Consider the following 23,635-nt stretch of genomic DNA (forward strand, 5'->3'; position numbering starts at 1 on the left):
AAGCTGGCAATGGCTTTATAGCAGGCACCTTCACCTGCCTACACCAGCCAACACACCACAGCCTGCGCTGACCCCGAGGCAGTACCATCCTCTGAGGACCCTTCTCTAGTCTTTGCAATTATAGAAGAAATTCATCTGAACTAAAATAAAATGAGGTGCCTACTATCCACCAAATATTTAATTACACCAAGCAAGATCTAGACAGTAAATAATAAAGTTTTTCTCCCACTCTCTTTCTGGTTAAAGAAAATGCTTCATTAAAGGAAGGGGAAGATGGTCTCTGCCCTGAGGGATTGTTAGCAAAGTCCCCGCTGCAGTTCATCTCTGTGTCAGGAATTACGGAGCGTAACTGAGAAAGTACAGCCGAGCTCCTAGGGGAATGTGTACGCTCACGCCTCTGCTAGCGCCAGCAAACAGCACAAGAACCCTTCATCATTTACAGCCTCGAAACATTAGTCTTTGTCACTGGGTGATGAAGATGCTTAATGGCTTTTCCTCCTCTCTCATAGGGACAACAAGGAAACAAAGGACCTCAAGGATTCAGGGGGCCCAAAGGCGACACTGTAAGTGCAGTAAAACACCCGCCTGCTCACGTTTTAGATGTGGCTCTCAAAGGAGTCTGCTTGACAGGTTTATTACAGCTTGTCCCCATCTTGGTTTATTTGAAAGGGAGCTGAAAGGGATTAAAGTATTCATCTCAAAAATGTGATGTTGAAGTCTTATTAAAGATGCCTAAGTAATAAAGTGCTTAAGTGCTTCTTACAGCCTAGAGCACAGGGACCAGATGTTGCATCTCCATCCCTTGAAATGATCAAGAATTTTCCCAGATGCTGCAGCCAGCATTAGATCAGTTTGCTGGTGTGTCCTAAAAGAACCACTGTACCTATATGAACAGGACAGGAGCCAGCACAAACTAAAAGAAATGTTCCGACAGAGTTCGAGTATTATCTTTGACTGATTGTTCCTAAGGGTTTTGTCCTGGATAACACAGGATTTATTGTTGATTTCTAGGGAAGGCCTGGACCAAAAGGGAACCCAGGGGCTCGTGGACTCATAGGAGAACCTGTAAGTCAATTAAATAGGATGCAAGTCTCACTGTCTTGCTTGCAGATGATGAGATAAAACACAATAGGAAAAAACTTGTATCTTGCAGTCTTGCTATCACACCTCTGCTCTGTGGGTCTCTGTAACCTTCAGTGTAATCCCAGTTGGACAAACCCTAGTGGTACTGCTGTTAATGAAAAATCTCCCCGTGCAACTGGAGCTGGACCCATTACCGAAAGGTTCTTTGTGAATCTGTTTTGCAAACCACAGAGTCTCCTCATAAACTTAACCTGTGTTGTGCACGGTTACAGGGCATGCCTGGCAAGGACGGACGGGATGGAGCTCCTGGACTCGATGGTGAGAAGGTTTGTAAAGTCCTACTTAAACACTGCAGGAAAGATTTCTGTTAGTGTCCCGTGTGTGTTGCAAAGCTACTGATGCTTGTCAAGAAAGAGCATGGCTGGAAAGCTTCTGCTTCTAAAGAGTTTTCCAACAGCATAACTAGTGAAGAAAAGTGAATTTCCTTCTACTAATTAATCCCAAGGAAATTCCCTAAAGAAAGAAGATGCGCATATGAACCACGCACATGTGATCTAAACTCAACTGCATCCCTATACTTAGTGGTTCCTATTGGCTGACTCTAGGCCTTCAGAGATGCCTTTTCACAGCATCTGTTTATGCTCTGAGACAGACACATCTGTTTATTTTAATTGCCTCTAGACAAAGTGCTGTCAGGTACTTGTTGCCTGGTTTTTGAATGATGATCCCGTAGGAACATGGACCGTGTGCTGCCAGGGAAGGCTGGGAGCTGCAAGGAGAGCAGGGAAACACTTGGGATCTCTGGGCACCCACTGTCCAGTGGGCGCCCATCGCCTGTAGACACAACAGGTTCTTGGTCCTGCACATATGGGGAGGGAGAAGATCACAAATGCCCATTTGGGAATGCGTCCTCTACGCGTGTCAGACCGTTTTCCAGTAGCAGAAGGTCTCTCCTAACCTCTCAATATCCACAGGGCGATGCAGCTCGCATGGGTGCTCCTGGAGAGAAGGGGCCAAACGGACTTCCTGTGAGTATGGCAGCAGGACCCATCACCTTTGAGGCAGTACAGCAGCTTGGCCTGGGCACAGAGATCCTTCCTGGGGAGAGGGGAGGTTCATTTTGTGCACTGTCTCACAAGGGGCCCCATTTAAGCCAAGAGGAAATGCACTTTTCACACTTTACAAAGAGGGGAGCAGTGTACCAGACAGAATGTAAACCCGCTGGAGCAGCACCACATATGAATACAGTAATACCATGGCTTTTGGCCACCCTGGCTGTTTGAAATTTAATTTTGAGAGGGATTTTTTCACATCCCAGTGACATACATGCCTTATGCAGGGAGGTCAGATCTGGGGTACAAATGACCGTGATTCAACAGCAGCTCGAGCTCTGGCCCTGCCTTACAAGTATTCATTGGCAAAATGTTTCGTCTCTCCAGTCTTCCAACTATTTAAATAGAGGTGAAGTATTCCTTTCTTCCTGTTGTACAGAATATTTTTAACACCCCAGATTTTGCTGCGCAAAATGCTGCTGCTGCTCTATTTGTATATTCCTCCTCTTTGCTGTAATTGTCAAGGATTGGTGCACATAGAGCTGCTAGTGCAGTGAACAGGAGGGAAACTGAAGCCATAATTTTTATGGTGAAAGCTGCAGAAATATAAAGGCTCCATTGCTTCAAGCAAACATTGCTCCTTGTATGTCAAATCAGACCAGAATAACAAATCAAATCCACTTCTTCTGACATTGCTTTAATATTTTTTTTTTCAGGGACTGCCCGGAAGAGCAGGTCTTAAAGGCTCAAAGGGCGAACCAGTAAGTGAATCTCTCTAATGATAGGTTCTGGTGTGGAAGCTACTAAACTTGTCACAGCAAGGCTTTTCAGATTTTGGGGATTGGTGCCCACAAGTAGACCCTGGGAGGACTTATCCCGAAGTGATGGTGTCAGCGTTCCTGCCAGGGCTGGGTTCCCCTGGCAGTGAGGAGCATTAGGGATAAGGACCGAGATGGCCCTGCTCTTGCTGAGACAGCTCGTGCACCTGGTTCAGCAAAGTCATAGCAGTTACACAGGAGAGCTGTTAGTGGTTTGGTAAACCTCAGAAGGAAGCATTCGCTTGTCAAAGTGCCAAGAGCAGGCTTCATCTTTGGGAATCAAAAGACTGAGCATCTACAGGCAGGAGCAGGATTATCTCATCTTGCCTTTTGGAGACTTTCCCCCCACCTCAGGAGAAAAGCTTCCATGGAGCTTTAGATTGGCACCAGACCAAAAGTCCAGCCCAAAGCTGTTCTGAAAAGTGTCTTCTGAATTTCCCCCTCTGCACCTGCATCATTATTCTTGCTAATCTTGATCATGCATGCTGCAGGAAGGCATTTCTCCTTGCATAAAGGTGATGCAGGAATGAATGGAGTGGGGTGTCCTAAGCATGCATCCAAAAGAGCATCCCTGTCTCACTGGTCTGCTTCAGTCCAAGACGGGATATGGTGGCACTGCCCTGGGGCTGGGAGCTGTCACTGGTTCCAGGACAGGATGTACAGCTCACCTGTCCTTTAAATGTCTGGTTTTGAGAATTTTGTTATCTTGGTCTTAAAACTGTAGAAGTTTAAAGCTATTTTTATTTCCTGATCCAGGTTTTAACTCCCTCCTCCATTTGTTGCTCTAGGTAGGACAGAAAGAGCTCTCTGAAGTTATGCCCTAACTGTTTGCTTTCTCATCTGCAGGGCAGTCCTGGAGAGATGGGAGAGGCAGGTCCCTCTGGAGAGCCAGGCATCCCTGTACGTATCCCCGTCATTTACACTTATCATGAGCTCTGCTGAGTGTGAAACGGAGCTCACGTGCTGCTTGCCTGCACAAATAAAGCTTTCAGGAATGCAATAGGTGCTGTGCTGCCTTGCAATGCGTGCAAGGCCCCGGTGATAAGCGCTCCCAGGCAGCCCCACGCTTGCGTGGAGCTACCCAGCGAGCGCGATGCGAGCCGGCCGGGTGGGCTCCTCCATGCACAGAGAGGATGCTGCAGCAGAGGTCAAAGCCCACCAAGGCAGGCGGTGTGGCCTGGATGGGGCAGCCGGGCAGGGAGTTTGGGATTGAAATAGCCTGGGATGCAGGGATACATTCTGGCTCTGCAGTGGGTTGGGAAGGGTGGGTTTGTGGTTCCTAAATGGCACAGCTGACTTTGGTGTTATTGCCAGGGTGATGTTGGTATTCCTGGTGAGAGAGGTCTGCCGGGACCCAGAGGAGCAACTGTAAGTACAACGCTGCTTGCAAAGTAAATAGATACCAAAATCGAGTTCAGTGCATGGGATTACTCTGGATAAAATAAAAGGCCATGTTCTCTCTTGGTATTATCTCTGGGGAGTTTTGGCAGCAGAGGAATTACTCCCCCATAAGTGGGTCAGATCCTGCTCTCACTGGCAGCTCTGTGCAAACGCAAACTGATTCCGCGCGTTTCGTTTGGCTGAGAAAGCGGCAGTTGTCCAAGAGCTTTGTGGAGCTGCTGCAGTCACTCGGGAGAAACTGGACAGTCAGCAATTCCCTCATTAGACAGTAATAATAAGGTTCAGCTTGTGCTGAATGAGAGTCATTAATGAAGCAAAACTCCTGTTAAGCTAATTGCAACGTACACTGCCACCAGCACCTGAAACATGAATCCTTCCCGTTCCTCTGTCGCTTTCCCCGGGGCAGTAGAGGTTCCCTGCAAAACCTGAAGCCATACAAGCAGCAGAACTGGAAAGCCCACACGTTGTCACGGTGAATGGCAGGGGCTTGAAACATGCTAAAAAGTTTGTAGACCTGTTGGGAATCTTTTGCCTTTCTTGCACATAGTTGCGTGCTTTTCCCAGCTGCTTGAAAATGCCCCAAAGATCACAACCATACGGTGGGTGCAGCACCAGAGCAGTTTACAGGTGGGGAATCTGCTCACGCTTTTCCTTCTCCCACCCCATTCTGCAGCAGCATTGTCTTGCTGGGAGCTTGTAGGTGTGAGCCCCTCAGAATCAAAACCGCCCACAAAGCTCTAGCCGTTTCACTTTTACTCTGTGAACTGGCAACTTTTTGAAACTTCTGGGTTAGAAACCTCTGGGATCCTCAATGGAGCATCTTGGTCCTGCTTTCACTGCCTTCCCCGCATCATCTTGGAACCTGAGAAAATAAAAAGCTGCAGGGGTTGCAGTGCAAACCTGAAAATAACTGCATGGCTCCCTGTTGTGTCCCTGCCGAACGGCAGAGATAATAAACGATACCGGGATGATGAAAACCTGATTTTGTTCACACTACTAAAAATGCCAGGGTATCTTTAATTTTGTCACTCCCCAGTTAGTGCTGCCATTGTGGTTGAACCTGACCTTCCAGTGGTTTTGTTGGGCTTTTTTTCTTCCCCCCCCTTAATCTCATTTTGAAATCCAGAAGCCTACAGCAAGTCTAACATGATTTCTGCGACATGCCACTCGGAAGAAATTGAACTGTATGATGATTTATTGTTTGTGAGCAGCTGCTCTTTCAAATTCGAAGGAGAGGGAAATCAGCCTTAGAAATAAAGTGAATTAATAGTGTTTGCTTTTACATGTGCAATTTTTCATCAGACTAGCTGGCCCCACAAAAGGTATCGTATTATTATAGCCAAAAATCAAATGCAGTCAAGCCAACTGCATTGGTGCAGACTCTGTCAGGGATGCAGTAGCAGATGAATGATGAACCCATGTTTGTTTCTAATTTCTGGTCAGTACAGAACTGCGCTCTCTCCCTGTTAAACATGAGTCAATTCAATTCTACGAGTGACTTACCTGGCCCTGAATTTTCTCCTTACCAAAGCTTATCTTTCTCTTTTCAGGGACCACTTGGTCTTCAAGGCCCGATGGGAGCCCCCGGTGTCAGAGGTTTCCAGGTCGGTATGCTGACAAGGGTCATTTAATGTGCGTGGGGACTCTCATATTTCTTCCTCCTCCCTCCAAGAGAGTGTTCACAACCACTGTCCATCCCCCAGTGAAAGTGGCTGAAAACCAGCGTAGGGTGCTCCCTTCTGGGACCATCGCTTGGTCAGGAGTCACAGATGGGATTTTACTGGCGAAAGACCTGGGCCAGCCAGAACCGGAGCAGTTTGGCAGGGCGGCTGAAATGCGGTAGGGCAGAAGTCAGAGCGAGCTGTATTGACCCACACAAGCGGTACCAGCAGTCAGCAGGCAATTCCTACATCCTGGGGGGAAAAAAGGAGAGGAGATCTAAGACAAATGACCTTTTTGAACATGTTCTGGAGACTGGTGAACTTTGGGGGCATCAAGATATGCAGGGTTTCTTTACGCTTTAAGCTGTAGCTCACTCTTTTTTTTATTTTCCTAACAGGGTCCCAAAGGTGCCAGTGGTGAACCTGGCCTTCCTGGTCCAACTGGGATTCGCGGAGAGTTAGGTGACAGGGTAAGGAGAAGATGTGTAACCAATTCCTGTTTGGGAGAAGTGACATTAGGGTGTAACAGGGCCCCCAAACACGGTGTAGCTGATGTCACCCCAGCAAACACGAGTGGACTTGGTAGAAGGTGGGTATGTCGGGCGTCCCAGTCTGCCCTCTGCGGCTGCTGTGTGCCCAAGACAGACCCTACGGCAGGTAGCAGGATTCGTGCATCGTGTCTGTTTTCTGTTCCTGTCCTTGTTTCCATTTTAGTTCAGAAACTCCCACTAATTTTAGACAGGATGAATTGTTTAAAAGAGAGTTTAGGATCCTATCCTAGGCAGAATAGATTATTGCTTTGGTTTTTTCCCTGCTTTGTATGCTGAGTTCACCAGAGCTCCCCACGAGCACAGGAGAGCCGATTCACCCATTTTTGTAATTCAGATGCTTGATTAGGGTTGCTGGATTTTTTTTAAATTACAATTCACTCAGTGATCTTCTTTCTGAACAGCAACACACCTGGGCCCCACACCTCAGAATAAATGCAACTTTTTATTTAAATGAATTCATTCTCATTTAAAAGAAGCCAGTAGGGTAAAGTGAACAACATTTGTCTGAGGCTTGCAGAACAGTAGCCGTGTGTTCGCCGGCTCCCTCGACTCCAGCTTTAAGGTGAAGTTTCTGTGTAAGCAATCGCAGTGGCACCACGGGGGTTTCACAATGGCTCTTCTGTGCCGGCTCCAGGCAGGTTGAAAAAAAGCCTCTTGGAGGGACTGTGAGCCTGGAAGTGTGGAACAGGAGGGTTATTGTGGAGCCGTACGGTCCTGACTGCATTCAGGGCTTTGCTGAGGTGAAAAAATGTACGTTCGGGGGGAAGAGGCCCCTGCACAGAGCAACGCGGTGTCCAGAGAGCTGCTGCAAGCAGGGGGAGGGAAAATGTTATGCTTAAAGAAAAAAAGAAGAAGAAAAAAATTTTATTTCTGGCTCTGAAGTTAGGTGTAGTTACTCTAAGATGTAATTGTTGGTTGTTTCTTAACACCTCGGCTCCTTATCAGCTTTCCCCAGGAAAACATGCCGTAGCAGGTTTGGATGACGCTGGAGGCTTTCCACCTCCACGTGTGCAACTGGTACTCAGAGTAACTTCCATCTGCCCACCCAGTCCCACTGGTGCCGGGTGACAGCCACGCGCGCCCGTAGTCCTCTGCGCAGGCAGCAATGAGGGCTGTGCCGGCAATCAGCAGGTTGCCACGCTTATAACTGGGCACGAGATTTGGGCTGGGAAGACCCTAAAACCTCAGACTGTGTCTTTAGAGCGCAAACAGCCTGTGATGGTGGACAAAGGGCGCGGCAGGTATTGCCCTGGCTTTGCTGCCCGCCCAGCCTGCTGGTCCTGGCACGTACAGAGAGAACGGCAACGCAGGATCAGTACAATTCCACCGCCCCAGCAGCAGCCAACCCATCACCCTCTCCTGAAATCGATTGTGGCTTTTTTTCTTTAAAAAAAAAAAAATATATATATTACTGCCAGGCTGAGTTAACGGGTACTGATCTGCTTTTTCACGGTCCTTGGGCTGACTGTGGCCCGGAATACAAACCGGTGTATCAGTAGCTGTATTTCCTGGCACGAGAAATACAAGAGGTTTAGTGCGTTAGTAAAACAGCACTGAGACATTACATAAACCGCTTGTTAGAGTGGGATACTGGGGAGGGGAAAGATTTGACTCTTATTGCTGACTGTGGAAGTAATAGGTAAATATTTTTCCGAAGGATTTTTATTAAGGTCAAATTCCTGGGGATTCTGGATGCTGGCAGGCACGTGGGGCAATGACTCTCTCGGCTCCGCACTGGCATCACCAGATGCTTGGCAAAAAATTTTAGTTGTGTTTAACTGACAGAGTGACACAAATGTGAGGACAGCCAGTGGACATGGAGCTGGTGGTCCTGAAGTCCTGTCACCTGTTTCTGCTGCTGGGAATTACGCAGTTTTGAATCAAAATCTTTTGGGCTAGGCTTTTTTTTTTTTTTAGGGGACTGCACCTTGCAGGACACAGTCTTTGGTGACTAAGCTGTGTTTTATTGCCATAAACTTTTAGGGAGCTTTAGGACTCTATGAAGTTGGAGGTATAAATCTGGATGGTAATGCTCAGAGCCGAATATATCGCCTTTGCCATCGGCAAATGTAAAATGGGAGTTAGTGCATTTCCACATTCCACTGTCTGTTTTGCCAAGAATTATTTTTTCTTTAATAGAAAGCACTCCCTCTTTTTTAACTTACTCAGTGCTTCACTTGAGCAAAATGACACGCCCTTATTATATGTGTTTGTCCTCCTCTGTTCTGCGGAGCCATCTCCAGATCTAGTTATTAAAAAAAGATCAGTTTGCAGATGCCAGATTGATGACTGTGCTGTAGAAATCCTGCTTGAAGGACAAAAAGGTTGAATTTCCTACGTAGATCTTGCAGTAGGGAAAATATTCTGGGGTTCTCCTGAACTCCTTGTTGGCCCTGCTAAATGGACCCAAAATCACAGAACTGGGCTGAGAGTGTCTCATGTCCTCTCTGTGAATGCTGGGGAGCTAAAGTTGGAAGGATTTTTCAAGCTGCCTGGATTATTCCTAGGGTGATAATCAGTTCATCATCTAAATGTATTTTATTCCTGTGGCAAAGTTGTTCTGTGAATCTCAAAGTCAGGAGCACATATAAATCCCCAGGAAAACTGAGTTCCTGCCCCTGGGATGCATGTGAAAGATGACTTTTGCAAAACAGGTTTTTAAAGACTAGGATTAAAAGCACAGAATTAATTTTAGTTTTATTTACGAGACTGAGGATGTCATTAACCCGTGTCAGGCAGGAGGGGAGCAGTGCACTGCGCAACCATGTCAAGAAAGCCTCTCTGGTCTGCCTGGATGAGGACTTGGTGGGCAGAAGACCACCAAGCCTGAGCTGGGAGGTCCTGCCTGGTCTGGCAGCTGCTCAGTGCTGTAGGCAAGAGGCCTGAGAAACGGTCCTACAACACAAACCGGTGACTGTACTGTGCTACAAAACCAGCAGATCCTTAACACCTCTTCTTGTTTCTGAGAGGTATGAATAAGATGTGGTCCCTCCTACTTGGCAGTTAGGAGACTAATTCCCAGCCCCTTGCTGAGCGAGTGAATGTCTAAACGCACCAGGAATTCACAGGAAAATAACAGTTTGAGCTCACTTGCCTTCTTTTACTTATTCTTAGGGTCCTACTGGTGTTCCTGGTCCCAAAGGCAACCAGGTAAGTGAAGCTGATCTTCTTCCTGGGGTAAATTTCATGCTGTAGTCAGCAGAGGCAGTTAAACCATACCTTAGGCACAGATTTAACAACACAAACAGCTTTTCCTTCCCTCAAATGAAAAATATTCTGGAGCAGACACCAGCAAACCCCTCTTTGGTCCTGATTTTCCTGTGTTGGTGAAAGAAATGTAGTCTGTTCTAACAGAGACCCATGAAAATGCTGTGATGAAAGCGCTGGGCTCCTGCTGTGTGTTTTGTAACCACGAGGCATGCTCGAGTTCAGTTTAGAAGCACAGCTTTTCTCTGAACTTCATGTGCAAGAGGGCTCCTCCTGGCCTCAAAGCTTGGCACACTAATAGACTGACTTAATCTTTCACTTTTTGCTGCTTAACTTCCATAGCTGGATTTGTCTCAGCGATGAGCTTTTGAGTCAGTTTTCATCAAATATGTTATTTTCATTAATGCATGACTGTGTTTTTGCAGAAAACGAGTGCTTTCCAGCAAGAGTTGCTTTTTTTGTTTGTCAGTGTCGGTGTCTGTGTGCTCCCTGTTCTGTTGCTGAGGGAAAGACCCACCTCACCTGTATTTCTCTTGAAATAACTTCCTCCCTAAAGCCATAGAGTCACCATGACAATGTTCATTATATTTTTCTAATTGCCGTGTAATCAGCCAACTCTGCTGCAGAGCGTTCGGCCAGGATGAGCTGCCCATACCGTGGGTGCTGCCATTTGTGTGGCCCCAAGGGATGCTCTGCTGCTGTTGGCTTAATGGAGGCAATCAGCTAATTGATGCTCCTTGTCACGGCTCATAAAACTAGTGTCACCGGAGCTTTAGCCACTCTTAAGTCAGGGTCCTTCTGTTTAAGGGTGGGATGAAGCCATTCTGCAGGTGGCTCTTCCCCCTGAGGAAACCCAGAGGACACAGTTACACTGGGCACCGAACGTTTAGCTGTCATTGCAAACCCACATTTTCTGTGAGACCCAGAGCTGAGGAACCTGAAGTTTAGGTTCCCTGTAAGAGAAAAGCCAGTGCCAACCTGTTGGTGTCTTTCATGGCCACCCCATCAGGGCTGTCATCTGTACGAACTCAGCCTTTCATCCAAGTACCAGCTTGTTGCAAAGGGCACCTCGTCCTCGTGCAAGCTGCCTTGCACCACGAGTGCTGTTGTCAACAGGGGATCAGCTACTCTAGAGTTCAACTTTGGGAGGGGAGAACTTCTTTTTGCTAGAGCAGCTGTGAAGTGCCCCCATCTCCCTTAGGAGCTGAGGTTACCCAAGTCTGAGTGAGCTTTGTGCACCAGTAAGTGCAGTGCTAATTCTGGTCTCTCACTTTCAGGGCATTGCTGGAGCAGATGGCCTCCCAGGTGACAAAGGAGAACTGGTAGGTGTCCTTAAATTCAGTAGAAGTGACTCCTCAAATAACAGATGGGTCTAGAGAATCATGAATCAAGGACTAATGTGGTCAGTCAGAATTAACTGTCCAAGAGCTCCAGCTGGGCTGGCTGTGAAAAGGAGATGGCAACCCAAACCTTTCTGCCACCATATTAACGGTGTGCGTCAGCTCTCCTCCTGTCTTCAGGAAGCACCAGACAGACAGTGTGGCCTTTGCAGAACAGTGGTATTTCAGTGCTCCTTCCTCATTTTGCTCCTCAGAGAGGTCAAATCGCTCTGTCCTTGGGGGTTTGGTCCATCTCAAGAAGTGGCCAGGTTGCCCGGACCTGCGTTCAGCATTGGTACCCAGGGCAAGTCCAGGCATCAGAGTGCTCTCCCTGTTGTGCCCGAGCCGAGTCTGGTGTCCAGCATCCCGTCATCCTGACTTCCTGGGGCTTGGGATATTGAACTTTAGATGTGCATTTTCTGAATGGATCTTTATTTCCCTTTTTGTTCTAACAGGGTCCGTTTGGTCCCCCTGGCCAAAAAGGAGAGGTACGTGTCAGGCGCTGCAGGCTCATGCGCCGAAAGGTTTGGATGTAAACATGCTTATTGCAGCTTTCGAAGATGTATCTCCATAAAGTATGTTCTGGTGTTTGTTTCCTAGTAACATTTTTGTCACAGCCATGCTACAAAATCTATGAAAATGACAATTTTCTGTGGCATTCAGAACATTCAGATGTGTTTGATCATTTTGCTGCAGTGTGGATTCTTACTATCGTCACCTCTGTATGTAAAATCACCCGTACGATGTGCGAAACGTAGACAATCAGCCAGATCAGTTAGGGAAACCCAAAGAAAAGCGTAACTAATCCCTATGAGAAAATAACAGACCATGTCTGCTGTTTTAAGAGTGGAGGTTTTTTTTCTTTTTCCCCTCCTTCTTCATTGCAGCCAGGTAAAAGAGGAGAACTTGGTCCAAAAGGTGTCCAAGGACCTAACGGGACAGCTGGAGTACCAGGGATCCCAGGACATCCAGGGCCCATGGGCCATCAGGGGGAGCAAGGCGTTCCTGGCATCACGGGAAAACCTGGGCCTCCTGTAAGTACTCCCCGCTTCTGGGGCGCAGTCAAGGAGTCACAAAGGGAACAAAAGGAATGTGGATTTGGATGCATGTTCAAAAAATAAAGTCCTGCTTCTGAGCAGGCAAACGTAGGCAGCCGTGCATGCAGGCGGACAGTCTTGCATCAGAGTTTACAGTGCAAAAAGACTAACGGCTTGCAAGCTGCAGAATTAAAATCTGCAAAAATGCGTGCCTTGGAGGATTCATCTTCTGTCAGTGATACACGGACAGGTTATCTGCCTCCGTTGGAACGGGCTGTAAGTCACTGGTCCCATTACAAAAGTGAGTCAGAAGCTGATCATTAAAAAGTACAACTCCTGTTCACCACTTCAAACGTTAGACCTGTGTCTTGGTGCAGAGCTCATGTTTCATCTTTCAGGAAAGGCCAAATAAGCCCCAGATTAAATATCTGGCCTAACACTAAAATTAATCTCTGTCGTTAGTATGACAGAGCTTCTAAATTAAAGCAGTCACATTTTGAAAAGGGGAAAAAAACACCCCTGCTTTTCACGCGGGAGCCTATGCTTCTTACTGAGCTGCTGGAAGTGAGTTTCACCTCCTTCAGCTTCTGTCAGGGACGGTTACTGATAGCTTTGTGTAAAGCTGCATTCTTCTGTTAATTGCAGGGCAAAGAGGCCAGTGAACAACATATAAGAGAACTCTGTGGGGAAATGATAAATGGTGAGTGTTCCTGGGAGAAAAGTGACTTTCATTACTATATTTAACTGAAGAGGAGTAGATCCTGAACGTAAGATGGTTCCTGACGTTTGTTATTTTTCTGTCTTAATAAGAAAAAATACGTTGACCTTTAATGTAAGGAAATTATTGTTGTCTGGGATATCTCTCATTTTTCTAAAATTAGTATTTCAAAATTATTCATGAAGTGTGCTGACAGCAGCTTTGACACAAGTCTTGTGCACGCACGCTGCCAAGCACTGGTGGGTGCAAGTGCGTGCCCTGACCTGTGTCATCCTGAACTTCGGCTCCCGTCGCCCTGGGCAGGGCTCGGGGCGGGACCAAGCCCCCACGGAGCGTTGTTCTTTCTCTGGAGTTACTGGTCTGCATTTAGAGGTTACATTCACCATCTGGGATGAAGTTACACTCTGAAATATTGTTTCAGAAAACTTGCTTTCATTACTTAAGTATCATTTTCTAGAATACTTGACCTCTTCTAAAGAGGTTTAGGAAATGAGAAATATCAATGGCTTAAAACACCTGCTGATTTCTGACTGAAATCACCCTCTGTGGAGATCTAAAAAAATAGAAAGCCATAGATGAGCTGAGAGGACAGATTGTTTACTTTCCTTCTGCCACAAGCAGTAACTGTGTAGGAGTGGCAAGGAGCAAGATCTGCCCAGGCGTGCAGCTCCGCTTTACTGTCAGACACCCAGTTTTCAGCTGCTGCCGCAGAGAAGCGCACTTGGTGGCAGATGACAAGCAACCAAGCAAAGAGTAAAAATGTTAAGACATGCAATTTTTAATTGTTCTTTTCAGATCAAATTGCACAGTTAGCTGCTAATCTGAGAAAGCCCTTGTCTCCTGGAATGACGGGCCGTCCTGGCCCAGCTGGTCCCCCAGGTCCTCCTGGAGCTACGGGAAGCGTTGGGCATCCTGGTCCTCGTGGGCCCCCTGGGTACAGAGGGCCGACAGGAGAGCTCGGTGATCCTGGTCCCAGAGGTAAGACTGAACCAACCTGCTTCTCTTTTATGCCCACTGAAACAAGTTGCAGACTTGTACTAATTTCAGCAGTGGAGGAGAAAAGATCAGGCCTTGGGCAGTCTGGCATCTCTAGGGATGCAGTGTAAGCAAAGATCCTAGCAATGGCTTGAGGATTTCGAGCTTCTCTTGGTCTTTCCCCTTCCTGTCTTTAGATCCAGCTGCAGCACACAGCTTATTGTTGAAATTGTCTCTTTCTGATTAAAGGTGACACGGGCGAAAAGGGAGATAAAGGACCTGTTGGTCAAGGTATTGATGGGCCTGATGGAGATCAAGGACTTCAAGGTAAGGCTGTGCAAGTAATTCAATAAACCACGAGGAAAGAAAAGGCTGAAGAGGGACAGCTCTGCTTGCTGTTGGCAGTATATTATCATCACTTTGTCCTGGTAATCCCTACAGTAGGGTGGTTTTCCTGTGGGTACAGCAGGTGCAGACAATTTGAAGAGCAGGAATTAATTAGCACATCCCCTCTTCACGCCACTCTTGTCTAATCCTAAATGCTTTGGAGAATGTTTTTGAGGAAAGGCTGCTGGGACAGCCAGACTCTTCATTTGTTCTTGGTTTCTTCCACTAATGGCTGTGAAAGGTCAGGAGCTTTTACAGACTGGGAAGTCAGAACCCTTGTTAACTACTCTGGCGTGGCTGCTGCGGGGGTCAGAAGGGTGTTGTTTTCAGAGGTACTTCACACGCAGTCACCAAATAGTTAATTAACAAGTAGTGTGTCAGTTCATTTAAAGGTGTGCAACAACTGTGAGGCGCTGGCTCCAGGTGAAGGCAAAAGGATCGCGCCTGCTGCCTGTTCCCTGGTGGACATGTGTGTTTTGGACAGTTCCTGAAGTCACAAATTCTTTATCAGAGGATTCAAAGATTAATTTATGCAAATTAATGAATATCTATTAGAAACTTGGAAGAATATTATTTATCTCGCTTGCCTACTAAAGCAGCTTTTCTAATTGTGATTACATCTGCACAGAGATTGTTACAGGCACCAAAAGCAGCCTCTGCATCCACATAATTTCATAAAACCAGAATATTTATACCCAGTTGTTTTAGATTCTTCCATAAAATAATTGCAGTAATCCATAAATGTTTTCTTTTCCAAAATGTGTAAAAAGAGGCCATGTTTCACATATTGGATACTGGGAGCATTTGTCCTACTCGTGAAACGTAAGGGGATCAACAGTAGGTGCACTTCATCACTTACATGAACAAAAAGAACCAGGCACCATCTCTCTGTCCTAGTTAAGACAGGACCGCAGGTTTACCGACCGCCTGACATAGCTGTCCCTCAGGGAGACAGAATCATATTGCACAATATTTCAAAAGGCATCAGTAGCTTGCTGTTACAGAAATTAGTGTTTGTGAGTCATGTTTGGCATCTGAAGGAAAAAAGAAATAAAAAATAGCTTGAGTTTATCCAAAGCAGAAGTTATTTTTGCCAATAAACAAAATATGTATTTCATTGGGAGCAAATTTTTTAAATTAGACACAGGTATAAAGGAAACTCCTCATCTGTAACGTCAGGGAGATGTTCTGTATCATCGTTCTCTCTACTCTCCTTCCCTTACACAGAACCTTAATTACAGCCAGACTTAAGGAGGTGCAGTGCACTGAGGCAGCTGAAGGTCTCCTGCTAAGGAGCAAGCTGAGAGCTCGCACACCCAGGACATCCCCTGAGCAAACCATTCAGGGATGCTGTAAAATAATCCTGGTGACAAATTACTTGTTATTATTCATGGAGCCATACACTGAGGCAGTGCTGGGATGGAATCCAGTTCTACATGCAGTAACAAAAGCCTGATACTAAACATCCACCTTCGATGACACCGAGGTCACTCCAGTACAGGCAAAGGGACTCCAAAAAATCCAACACACATACTCCAGATTCAGGCTAAATTTATTCAACACCTTGTATTCAACAGGCTATAACAAGTCTGACATACAGACTCTCAAAGTATTTTAAGAATGCTAAAAGTAACACACACACACACGTATATATATATATATATAAAAAAAAAAATAAAAAAAAAAGGAAATAATTAATGTAATCTTTTTCCCCTTCTTGTTTAGGACCACCTGGTGTACCTGGAATTACTAAAAACGGGCGTGATGGTGCTCAGGGTGAACCCGGTCTTCCAGGGGATCCTGGTACTCCTGGTGCGATTGGGGCGCAGGGAACTCCAGGAATATGTGACACGTCGGCTTGCATGGGAGCTGTTGGAGCATCAACTTCCAAAAAGTCATAAAGCAACGGTACAAGAAGTGAAGTGACTGAATATTTAAATAAACAGTGCATTGTAAGAAAACAGACAGAATCCTCCTAGTGATAAATGGACAGATGTTCCTTCTATTGTATTAAGTGAAGACTTTGACACAGTTCTATGAAAAAGAAAGCATCAGATGAAAACTTTAATTAAAAGATGCTTTATGAGTATTTTCTCCTCCCCCCAAATATTTTCCAGAAATTTTACTGCTAAAAAATCTCACCTTCCCTTTCTCCCTGTGTTCAAGAGACCTGCAAGAGAAAGTGTTGTTCCTTTTTACCATCACAGCTCTAACTGTGCTTAAGATCAAGATTTTTTTCTGTATAAACATTTGAGCCTTGTCAGTTGAATTCCTTGGTGCTGCTCCCGCTGACTTCAGTTACGCAGGTTTGTGCACTAAGACAGACGTCGTTAAGGCGTTCAGGCACCAAACTGCCACTTCCAGCACTGGAAATTAGGCTTTTAAATATCCCATGTTTTAGTATCTTAAGATTCTGGCCTAAGACAAGACTCTAGCTAATGTTTATGCTGTCAATTAGCAATTGTCAGATTGCACCTCGAGTACGTGCCAAGACTAGGAAATAGTAATCCTCTTGCAATCAAGGTCTGCAAAAGGTGTAATGTACATATTTCAATTTACAGGGGAGAAGTTTTGTGTATTTCCCTATGATAATAACGGAAATTAAGTAACAGCATTTTCACGACCTCTACTTAAGCTATTTGCACAGTAATTGTGAATGAAACGCCAAATAAGAAAGGATGCTCTTCTCAAGTCCAGCCAAACACACCTCTATGAACTGTTGTAAAAATAAAAGGAGATTTTTTTTAACCTTTTCTTTGTGATGTTGTAAGTGTCATTATACACATCAAATGAACTCAGCTGAAGTGCATTTTCCAGAAGTGGTTTTACTCAGATTGCCTGGAAATAAATTGCTGCAAAATTGTCCATATCCGTGATTTAAGACAGTATTTATTTTGGGAGACCTTTTTCTACTTTAAAACCTGCTAGCATTATCTATTTAAAAAAATGAATAAAACCACTCTCAGCTCACACAATATTCTATTTTTGCCCTATATGCTAAAGCTTATGAACAAAGGAGTCATATTAATCTTTAAATAGTAAAATAGTTTCTACATTTAAATAATCTACTGTTTACAATATGCCACGCTTGGACTAAAGTAACAAGACAAGAAACTGTTGCACAGTTGTGTGATAGACACTAAAAATAGTACTGTATTTAAAAAAAAAATGCTAACACAGTTGTATTACTCTTTGGGGCCAAGTATGTTAAAACATGTATGGCAAATGTGAACGTCATAATATCAGCACTGTTTAGAAAGTATGCGCTTACTCAACTAACCAATACAGCCTTCAGATTTTGAATAGAAAAAATAGGCATTATAATATGGTAACTAATTTCTTTTTACATTTAATGACTAGAACCAAATGTATTCTTAAAAAATAACAGGACAGATTGATGTTCTACAATTATTCCTAACTGTATTGGATCATCTTTTTACAAAAAAAAACCCCACCCACTCAACTAAAAAACTCCAAAGTAGAACCACAAACAGAAAATGAACAAATTTTTTAATAACTAAAGGGGAAAAATACTCAGCTGTCATGACATGTTCTTGTAGCTTCCGGCCCCAGAGCCCCTCTAACAGGGCACTGATTGCTATAGCTGGAGGTAACTTTCATTTCTATTTTGCATAAAGAATATTTTCTTTAAAGCTCTATTTATATATTTTTACAAGTTATAGTTTGCAATTCATATTCAGCATGTAAACGGAGAAAATGATAAAATACAATTTGGGCCACTGTTAGCTAGCCACACTTGTCACAGAATTCAAGGCGGTCAGGTCAGAACACTTGGTCTCCGTAGCCGTGCATGTTTTCCTGCACTGGACACGTTACAAACGAGTCTGATGTTGCTACTTTTAGTCTCCTGCCTGTTTTACCACAGAACACAGTCTCAAACTCCTAAAAATCAAAATACAAAAATAAATAACAATGATGTTTAATGTAGGTATTTACTTGAGATATATATTTTTGTTTTACTAGTGTTTTGGAAAAAAAAAAAAAAATACACCTTGAATCGGAAGCGCTGAGGAGCCATACCAGTACCTAGACAAGCAGCTATTCCCATACGCACTCCATCTGCTCTCGTAAGATATTCAGCAGAGCCAGAATTACTCTGAGGTGCAGCTACTGGTGTGGCTGCACAGGCGCTGCTTCCAGGGCATCTAAGCCTTTACTGCTCTCACCCACTTTGAGCTGGTGTGGGCGTGTAGCTGTGAATCCCACCACTTCACTACCAGTTCATGAAAGCTAGTAGAAGATGACAACGCGAAACAAGCAGAAAACAGGAATTAAGGAGGGGAGCGCAGGGGGAATGACTGAAGAGGACCTCAGTTCTACATTGTTGTCCAGATAATATCAAGCTCAGGAACAGAGCTAACTAAAAAAAAAACAAAAATAAAAATAAAATTTGATCTGAAAACCCTGACTGAGGACAACCTATGATTTCACACTACTGAACTGAAACTGCTGTGAGGACAGCTATTTAAAAAAAAAAAAACAAAAAAAAAACACCCAACATTTTTAAAAGGAAGTTTCAATGATACAGACGTCCTTCACAAACAGCATCAAGCAGAAGCAGTCCATACACTTTTAGCTACGTTATGACAGCTTTAAAGCATTTCACCTTTTTATCAAGAATGAAAACGAAATCAGATTTAAAACCTGCTTCAGCGAATCCCCGTGCCTCTCCTGAATGTACTTCAGAAACGCAGTTGTCCATTGTAAAGTTGTGGCCTTATCAGTATCAACAGTGCAGAACGGAACCAGAAGATTCAGCTCGTCACAGCAAACCCGGATTCTGCGCCTACAGGCAAATACAAAGGTTAGCAACCCATGGGCGAGCAGGGAGGAAACAAGTAAACAAAGGAGGACTTCGGAGACTTATTTTTGTTCTATACAGGCTTTGTGTTTGTATACTAGTCATGTTACACACAAGTTACCTTATCTTCATGTAACTGGTTAAAGGTTTTGAAATCTCTCCTTTTGTTTGTTTATAGAGTAAAAACCAACAAAGAAAACCACAACGAAACATACATGTTTTCTTTTCCTCTGACAAGCACCAAACTTCACCACCTGCACTGCTTTTCCTCATAGGTAAAGCAAAATACGTCAAATTTACATTTTACTCAGGATCACGACAGATTACAGTATCAGCATTTTAGGCTTCAAAAACTTTGTCTGGCTGTTCCTCCCAGAAATTACCTTCTGTCTCTCTCCATGCGGTTATGTCTTTCTCTGCGCTGAGCGATTCCATCCAGCGCACCGCTTCGTGCCTGCATACCTGCATTTGACTGTGCTGACTGCCACGGACCCTGGGCAGATGCAATACTCTGGCTATCACCACGCACATTTTGGATTTCACCAAGAGGTTTGCGAGCTACGTTTGTATCCAATGAGCTTATTTGGCTGCAACTTCTGTTTATCGCTTGCTTGCATAAGGCATCTTCTTGGAAAAACAAAGAGGAAAAAAAGAACCTATTTATAACCCTCCCACTCATCACTGAAAATTAAGATCATGGAATACTTTTTTTTTGTTGCTTTATTTCTGTGGAATAATCTTTGAAGTTTTATTGCCATCCTAGACTGACTCTTAGAGCAGCGCATGCCCTTTGGAAGCCCTAAGGCACTGCCTGCTGTTTCAAAATCCACCTAGCTTCTGTTTTCTCAGAGAACCCACTGAGATCATGCCTGCCTTTGATCAGCACTTGAGGCAGTCCTTTAAATGCTCTTCAGTTTGGTACTGACTGGATCTGCCGTATCAACTTTGGGGTGAAAAAGTGTAGAAAGAAACCAGTTTCCTACTCCAGGCTCAGATTTTCAAAGGCACGTTGCAACCTCGGGTTTTCTCATTTCAAGCCAGAAGTGCTGAACAATTTTGAAAGTACAGCTGAACTCAGAGGTGTGGAACTTCTTTGGAGAAATCTAGTCCCATACTGCCTATAGTACACCTCAGACATAAAAACCATACTTCACATGATTCACTAAATTCATATTAATTCTAAAAAACACAAAAATTCAGAAAAAAAGTAGATTTGAAGGCCAAGAGAAAGCAAAGTGAAAAGATAAATAGCTTACCTCCAACTTTAATCCAAACTTCCTCAGGCAAAGCTTTATTCATAGTGCCTACTGTCTGCTTTGTAGAGTCAATTTCCTGATAGCAGAAAGAAAATGTCTTGGGTATCCCAAGGTCTTGATGTTTGGCAGCTTCCAAAATAGTGCAAGACGTTCCAGAGGTCTGTGAAAAGCAAAAAGGAAATACTTACAGGGCTACATACATAAAAAATATTCTTTTTTTATATCCTTATGTTAACTTCTTAAGTTTTAGCCCTGTGATTCAATGTGTGGTATCTGAATAAATCCCAATTCCTTCCCACAACCATGGGATTTTAGCAGAATGTGGAATTTTTGGGGAATACCTCTGACATTTGCTTCAGAGGCTACTGCAAGTTGGGGGAAAAAAATCTTTTCCATCAAAATTAATTAGAAAAAAAAAAGGAACCATAGAAAATGTTCCTAAGTTACTCCTCCTTGTCTTGTGTAGATGAAGCTGATGATACTCCGATAAACTCAAGAAAAAAAACCAAATCTTTCTAGTAAGAGTTCTAATGGCCTACTGATCATTACCTGGATGCATGTTATGACAAATGCCACACAACTGATTTGAGTAAAATACCTTTGATCATCTTACAGGTTAGCAAAAGAATAAATAAATTGCGTTACAGCTTATTGTGATCATCCCTAGTGAAACCAAGCCACAGTTCAACACAAACCTTCAGACTTACGTTACACCTAAGAGGTTAACGTCATCAGCATGTGAAACTAGCAGAGTACAGCTGGTGGTGAGTACTTTACCTACCTGTGCTTGTGGAGGATTGGCACTCGCAGCAGTAGGACACGCGCTCATAGTAAACAAGGGGTATGTGAACTGTAAAGGCGGCGTGGCAGGCGCAGTCTTATTTTTCCCTAACGCAGCACACTTGTTTTCTTGCTGATGAAGAGGAACACCTATCAGTTCTGAGGGCTGTCGAACCAGTGTTACTAAACTTAAAAAACAAACAAACAAACAGACAACAACAAAAAAAAACAACACAGAAAACATACGAGACTGACTACTTCGCAATAAGTGCAGAAAAATTTACAGCTACATGTACTTCTAGTAACTCTCACCAAGAAACCACTTACATTTACTGTACACAGAAATCATTGTTATGGCCACACTGCCTACTTCAGGGACAAAGAAAAAGACCAGCTGAGAAGGTATTTTGTTCTGCGCAGTAACAATTCAACTTTATGCCTCAATAAAATGTTTTACCAGCATACTAATAGAGCTATAGGGCCAGACTGTGGAACAGTATTTTTGCTCAGTTTTTCCCATAGTCAGGCCTCCACCTTATGACACTGATCAATTGCTCTTAATATTTTATGATCAAAAATCTACTTTGCTTTTAGCAAGTTGCATGTTAAAAATAGGCGATGTTCTTCTCTCACCTTTAGTTACATTATGCGTTGTTCGCAAGGATAAAGTGGTAAATTAATTAATTTTGGCACTACATGCTGTGCCGTTTATGCAATATACACAGGGGCCTAAGCTGAGGTCAGCGGAGCTGCAACCACATTTGACTGGCACAGTTTAAAAAAGTCCAAGCCATCATCTCAAAAGAAGTACTGTTCGTGTAGAAAACCAGTTTTGAACTACACGTCATGATACGTAGTTTATGACGATACATAGTTTAACAACATAAACTAAAATTAATTGCAACACACTTGTTAAGAGTTACTCCAGATTCTTGGGGTTCTTGACATCTGGGGTTTTCTGTCTGGATGCTGCTGAATCTGTCTTCCAACCGAACTCTGACTGCAGGTTTAGATCTAGGCTCTGGTGCCAGTGCCGAATTTTCAACAAGTCTGTTTCCTCTATTCGTCCCAACAAAATTTTCACCATGTTTAACTTTTACTAAACTGCATCCTGGGACTTCTACAGAGCTACTGGGAGGCATTTTATCTGTTTGGTTCAAAGGGAGGTTGGACTCACTAAGTAACATCATTCTGAGCTCCTGCAAGTCAGCATAGCCCAAATGTGGGTTTGAACTTAGCAAACTGCTGTCAGAAGGTAATCCTGACTGACAGACAACTGGGTAAACCGACTGGGTCCCAGAGCTGTTGGATGAACACCCCTCCTCACTGGTGTTCAGTGAGGTCTGGTGCAGAGGGGAGTCCGCAGAATTACCAGGCAAGGAGAAAGAATTGTGCCTAGCTTCCACTTCACCTTCACTAGCTCGTGCCTCCGTATGTGAGTGAAGCATGTGCTGCAGCTGGCTGTACTCAATTTCCATCATCTCCACCAGGCTGACGTCTGCGGTGGTGAAGCTAAGATTTTGCTCACCAAAGGGAAGGTCACTTGGGCCTCCAGGTCCGACAGCAACGGGAGCGGGATCAGGAACACTAGCTGTGCTCTGAGGAATGGAGGTCTGAGGCTCCTCTGGGGCTGATCCTGACATGACTACAGTAAACCTAATCAGTTACCAACGTCTCTTTCAACAGTAAACCATAAAACCTGCAAAAATTACCAGTACTATCCATTTAAACAAGCAAAACCAAACCGCAGTTAATACTGATTCTGTACCACCGCGAGGTAACGAGGCAGGGAAGCAGCTCCGGAGAGCCGGGTGCTCCAACCATGCCTCCCCCCTCCAGCGGCCCCCTGAGCCCAGGAGAAACCACCCCCCCAACTCCAACGCAGCTGCTCACAACAAACGGCTCTCCCCTGCCGACACCCGCCCTCTGGGCACGCTGCTGCCTACGACCCCCTCAGAGGAGCCGGCGAGTGCCTGCGGGCCCCAACGCGGCCCCCGGGGGGGAAGGCGGAGGGACCGCCCCCCGGCTGACAGGCGCTGTGCTCCCCCCGCGGCGGCCGGAGGGTGCCCTGGGCTCCGACCGGGAGGCGGAGGAAGGGGAGGCGGAGGAGGGGAGCCCGCCGCCCGCTCTGCCCACCCCAACGCTCCGGCCAGCGGCCAAACCGGCCCGCCCGCACCCACCCGCCGGGGCGCGCGCCGCCAACGGCCGCCCGCAACCGCCGCCCGCCTGACCGCCCCCGCGCCTGCGCGTTTCGCCGCCCCGCCCCGCGCTTCAGGCGGCCGCTCGGTGGCCCCGGGAGCCCCTCGGCCGGGGGAAATGTGCGGGGGAAACGGCCACGGGCAGGAAGGGCCGAGAGGGGCGAGGGGAGGCTCCCTGAAATTCGCCTTCTCCCGCCCTGGGGCCAGGCCTGCCCGCGAAACGTGAACACAAGGGGTTTTTCCACGCCAGGCCGTGGAACAGGAGCTCAGCATTGCTTCTCCGCACCAGGCCTCCCCGCTAAACACGAAC

The 23,635-nt window shown here is 45.3% G+C and overlaps 2 protein-coding genes across 2 annotated transcripts in view; one reads left to right on the top strand and one right to left on the bottom strand.

The window, feature by feature from the left end:
• Positions 1–17,428, top strand: part of COL9A3 (collagen type IX alpha 3 chain) — a 37,644-nt gene extending 20,216 nt beyond the window's left edge. Inside the window, exons 15-31 of the mRNA XM_086761075.1 lie at positions 510–563; positions 1,012–1,065; positions 1,356–1,409; positions 2,058–2,111; positions 2,852–2,896; positions 3,800–3,853; positions 4,268–4,321; positions 5,905–5,958; positions 6,414–6,485; positions 9,681–9,716; positions 11,051–11,095; positions 11,608–11,640; positions 12,040–12,186; positions 12,835–12,889; positions 13,703–13,885; positions 14,132–14,209; positions 15,995–17,428. Coding sequence (XP_086617201.1) covers positions 510–563; positions 1,012–1,065; positions 1,356–1,409; positions 2,058–2,111; positions 2,852–2,896; positions 3,800–3,853; positions 4,268–4,321; positions 5,905–5,958; positions 6,414–6,485; positions 9,681–9,716; positions 11,051–11,095; positions 11,608–11,640; positions 12,040–12,186; positions 12,835–12,889; positions 13,703–13,885; positions 14,132–14,209; positions 15,995–16,170 — 1,248 coding nt within the window. The 3' untranslated portion in view covers positions 16,171–17,428. The remainder of the gene's footprint in view (positions 1–509; positions 564–1,011; positions 1,066–1,355; positions 1,410–2,057; positions 2,112–2,851; positions 2,897–3,799; positions 3,854–4,267; positions 4,322–5,904; positions 5,959–6,413; positions 6,486–9,680; positions 9,717–11,050; positions 11,096–11,607; positions 11,641–12,039; positions 12,187–12,834; positions 12,890–13,702; positions 13,886–14,131; positions 14,210–15,994) is intronic.
• A 624-nt stretch (positions 17,429–18,052) lies between these two features.
• On the bottom strand, positions 18,053–23,332 carry TCFL5 (transcription factor like 5). The gene is made up of 7 exons (XM_086761076.1): positions 23,308–23,332; positions 22,037–22,772; positions 21,129–21,315; positions 20,348–20,507; positions 19,475–19,718; positions 18,935–19,076; positions 18,053–18,172 (listed from the first exon to the last, which is right to left on the bottom strand). Exons 2-7 carry the CDS (start codon positions 22,768–22,770, stop codon positions 18,053–18,055), a joined length of 1,587 nt encoding a protein of 528 aa, XP_086617202.1. The 5' UTR covers positions 22,771–22,772; positions 23,308–23,332.
• Positions 23,333–23,635: the final 303 nt, after the last annotated feature.

The sequence above is a fragment of the Chlamydotis macqueenii genome, chromosome 16, assembly GCF_036417535.1.
Source record: "Chlamydotis macqueenii isolate bChlMac1 chromosome 16, bChlMac1.mat, whole genome shotgun sequence".
NCBI classification, from domain to species: domain Eukaryota; kingdom Metazoa; phylum Chordata; class Aves; order Otidiformes; family Otididae; genus Chlamydotis; species Chlamydotis macqueenii.

Excerpts from the sequence above, each read along its gene's own strand:
- TCFL5 (XM_086761076.1), bottom strand. The coding sequence starts at position 22,770 with ATGTCAGGATCAGCCCCAGAGGAGCCTCAGACCTCCATTCCTCAGAGC. Across the intron at positions 20,508-21,128 it reads CCAATCCTCCACAAGCACAG|ACCTCTGGAACGTCTTGCAC; the intron begins GTAGGTAAAGTA and ends TGCTTTTCACAG. Across the intron at positions 18,173-18,934 it reads ACGGGGATTCGCTGAAGCAG|GAGTTTGAGACTGTGTTCTG; the intron begins GTTTTAAATCTG and ends TTTGATTTTTAG.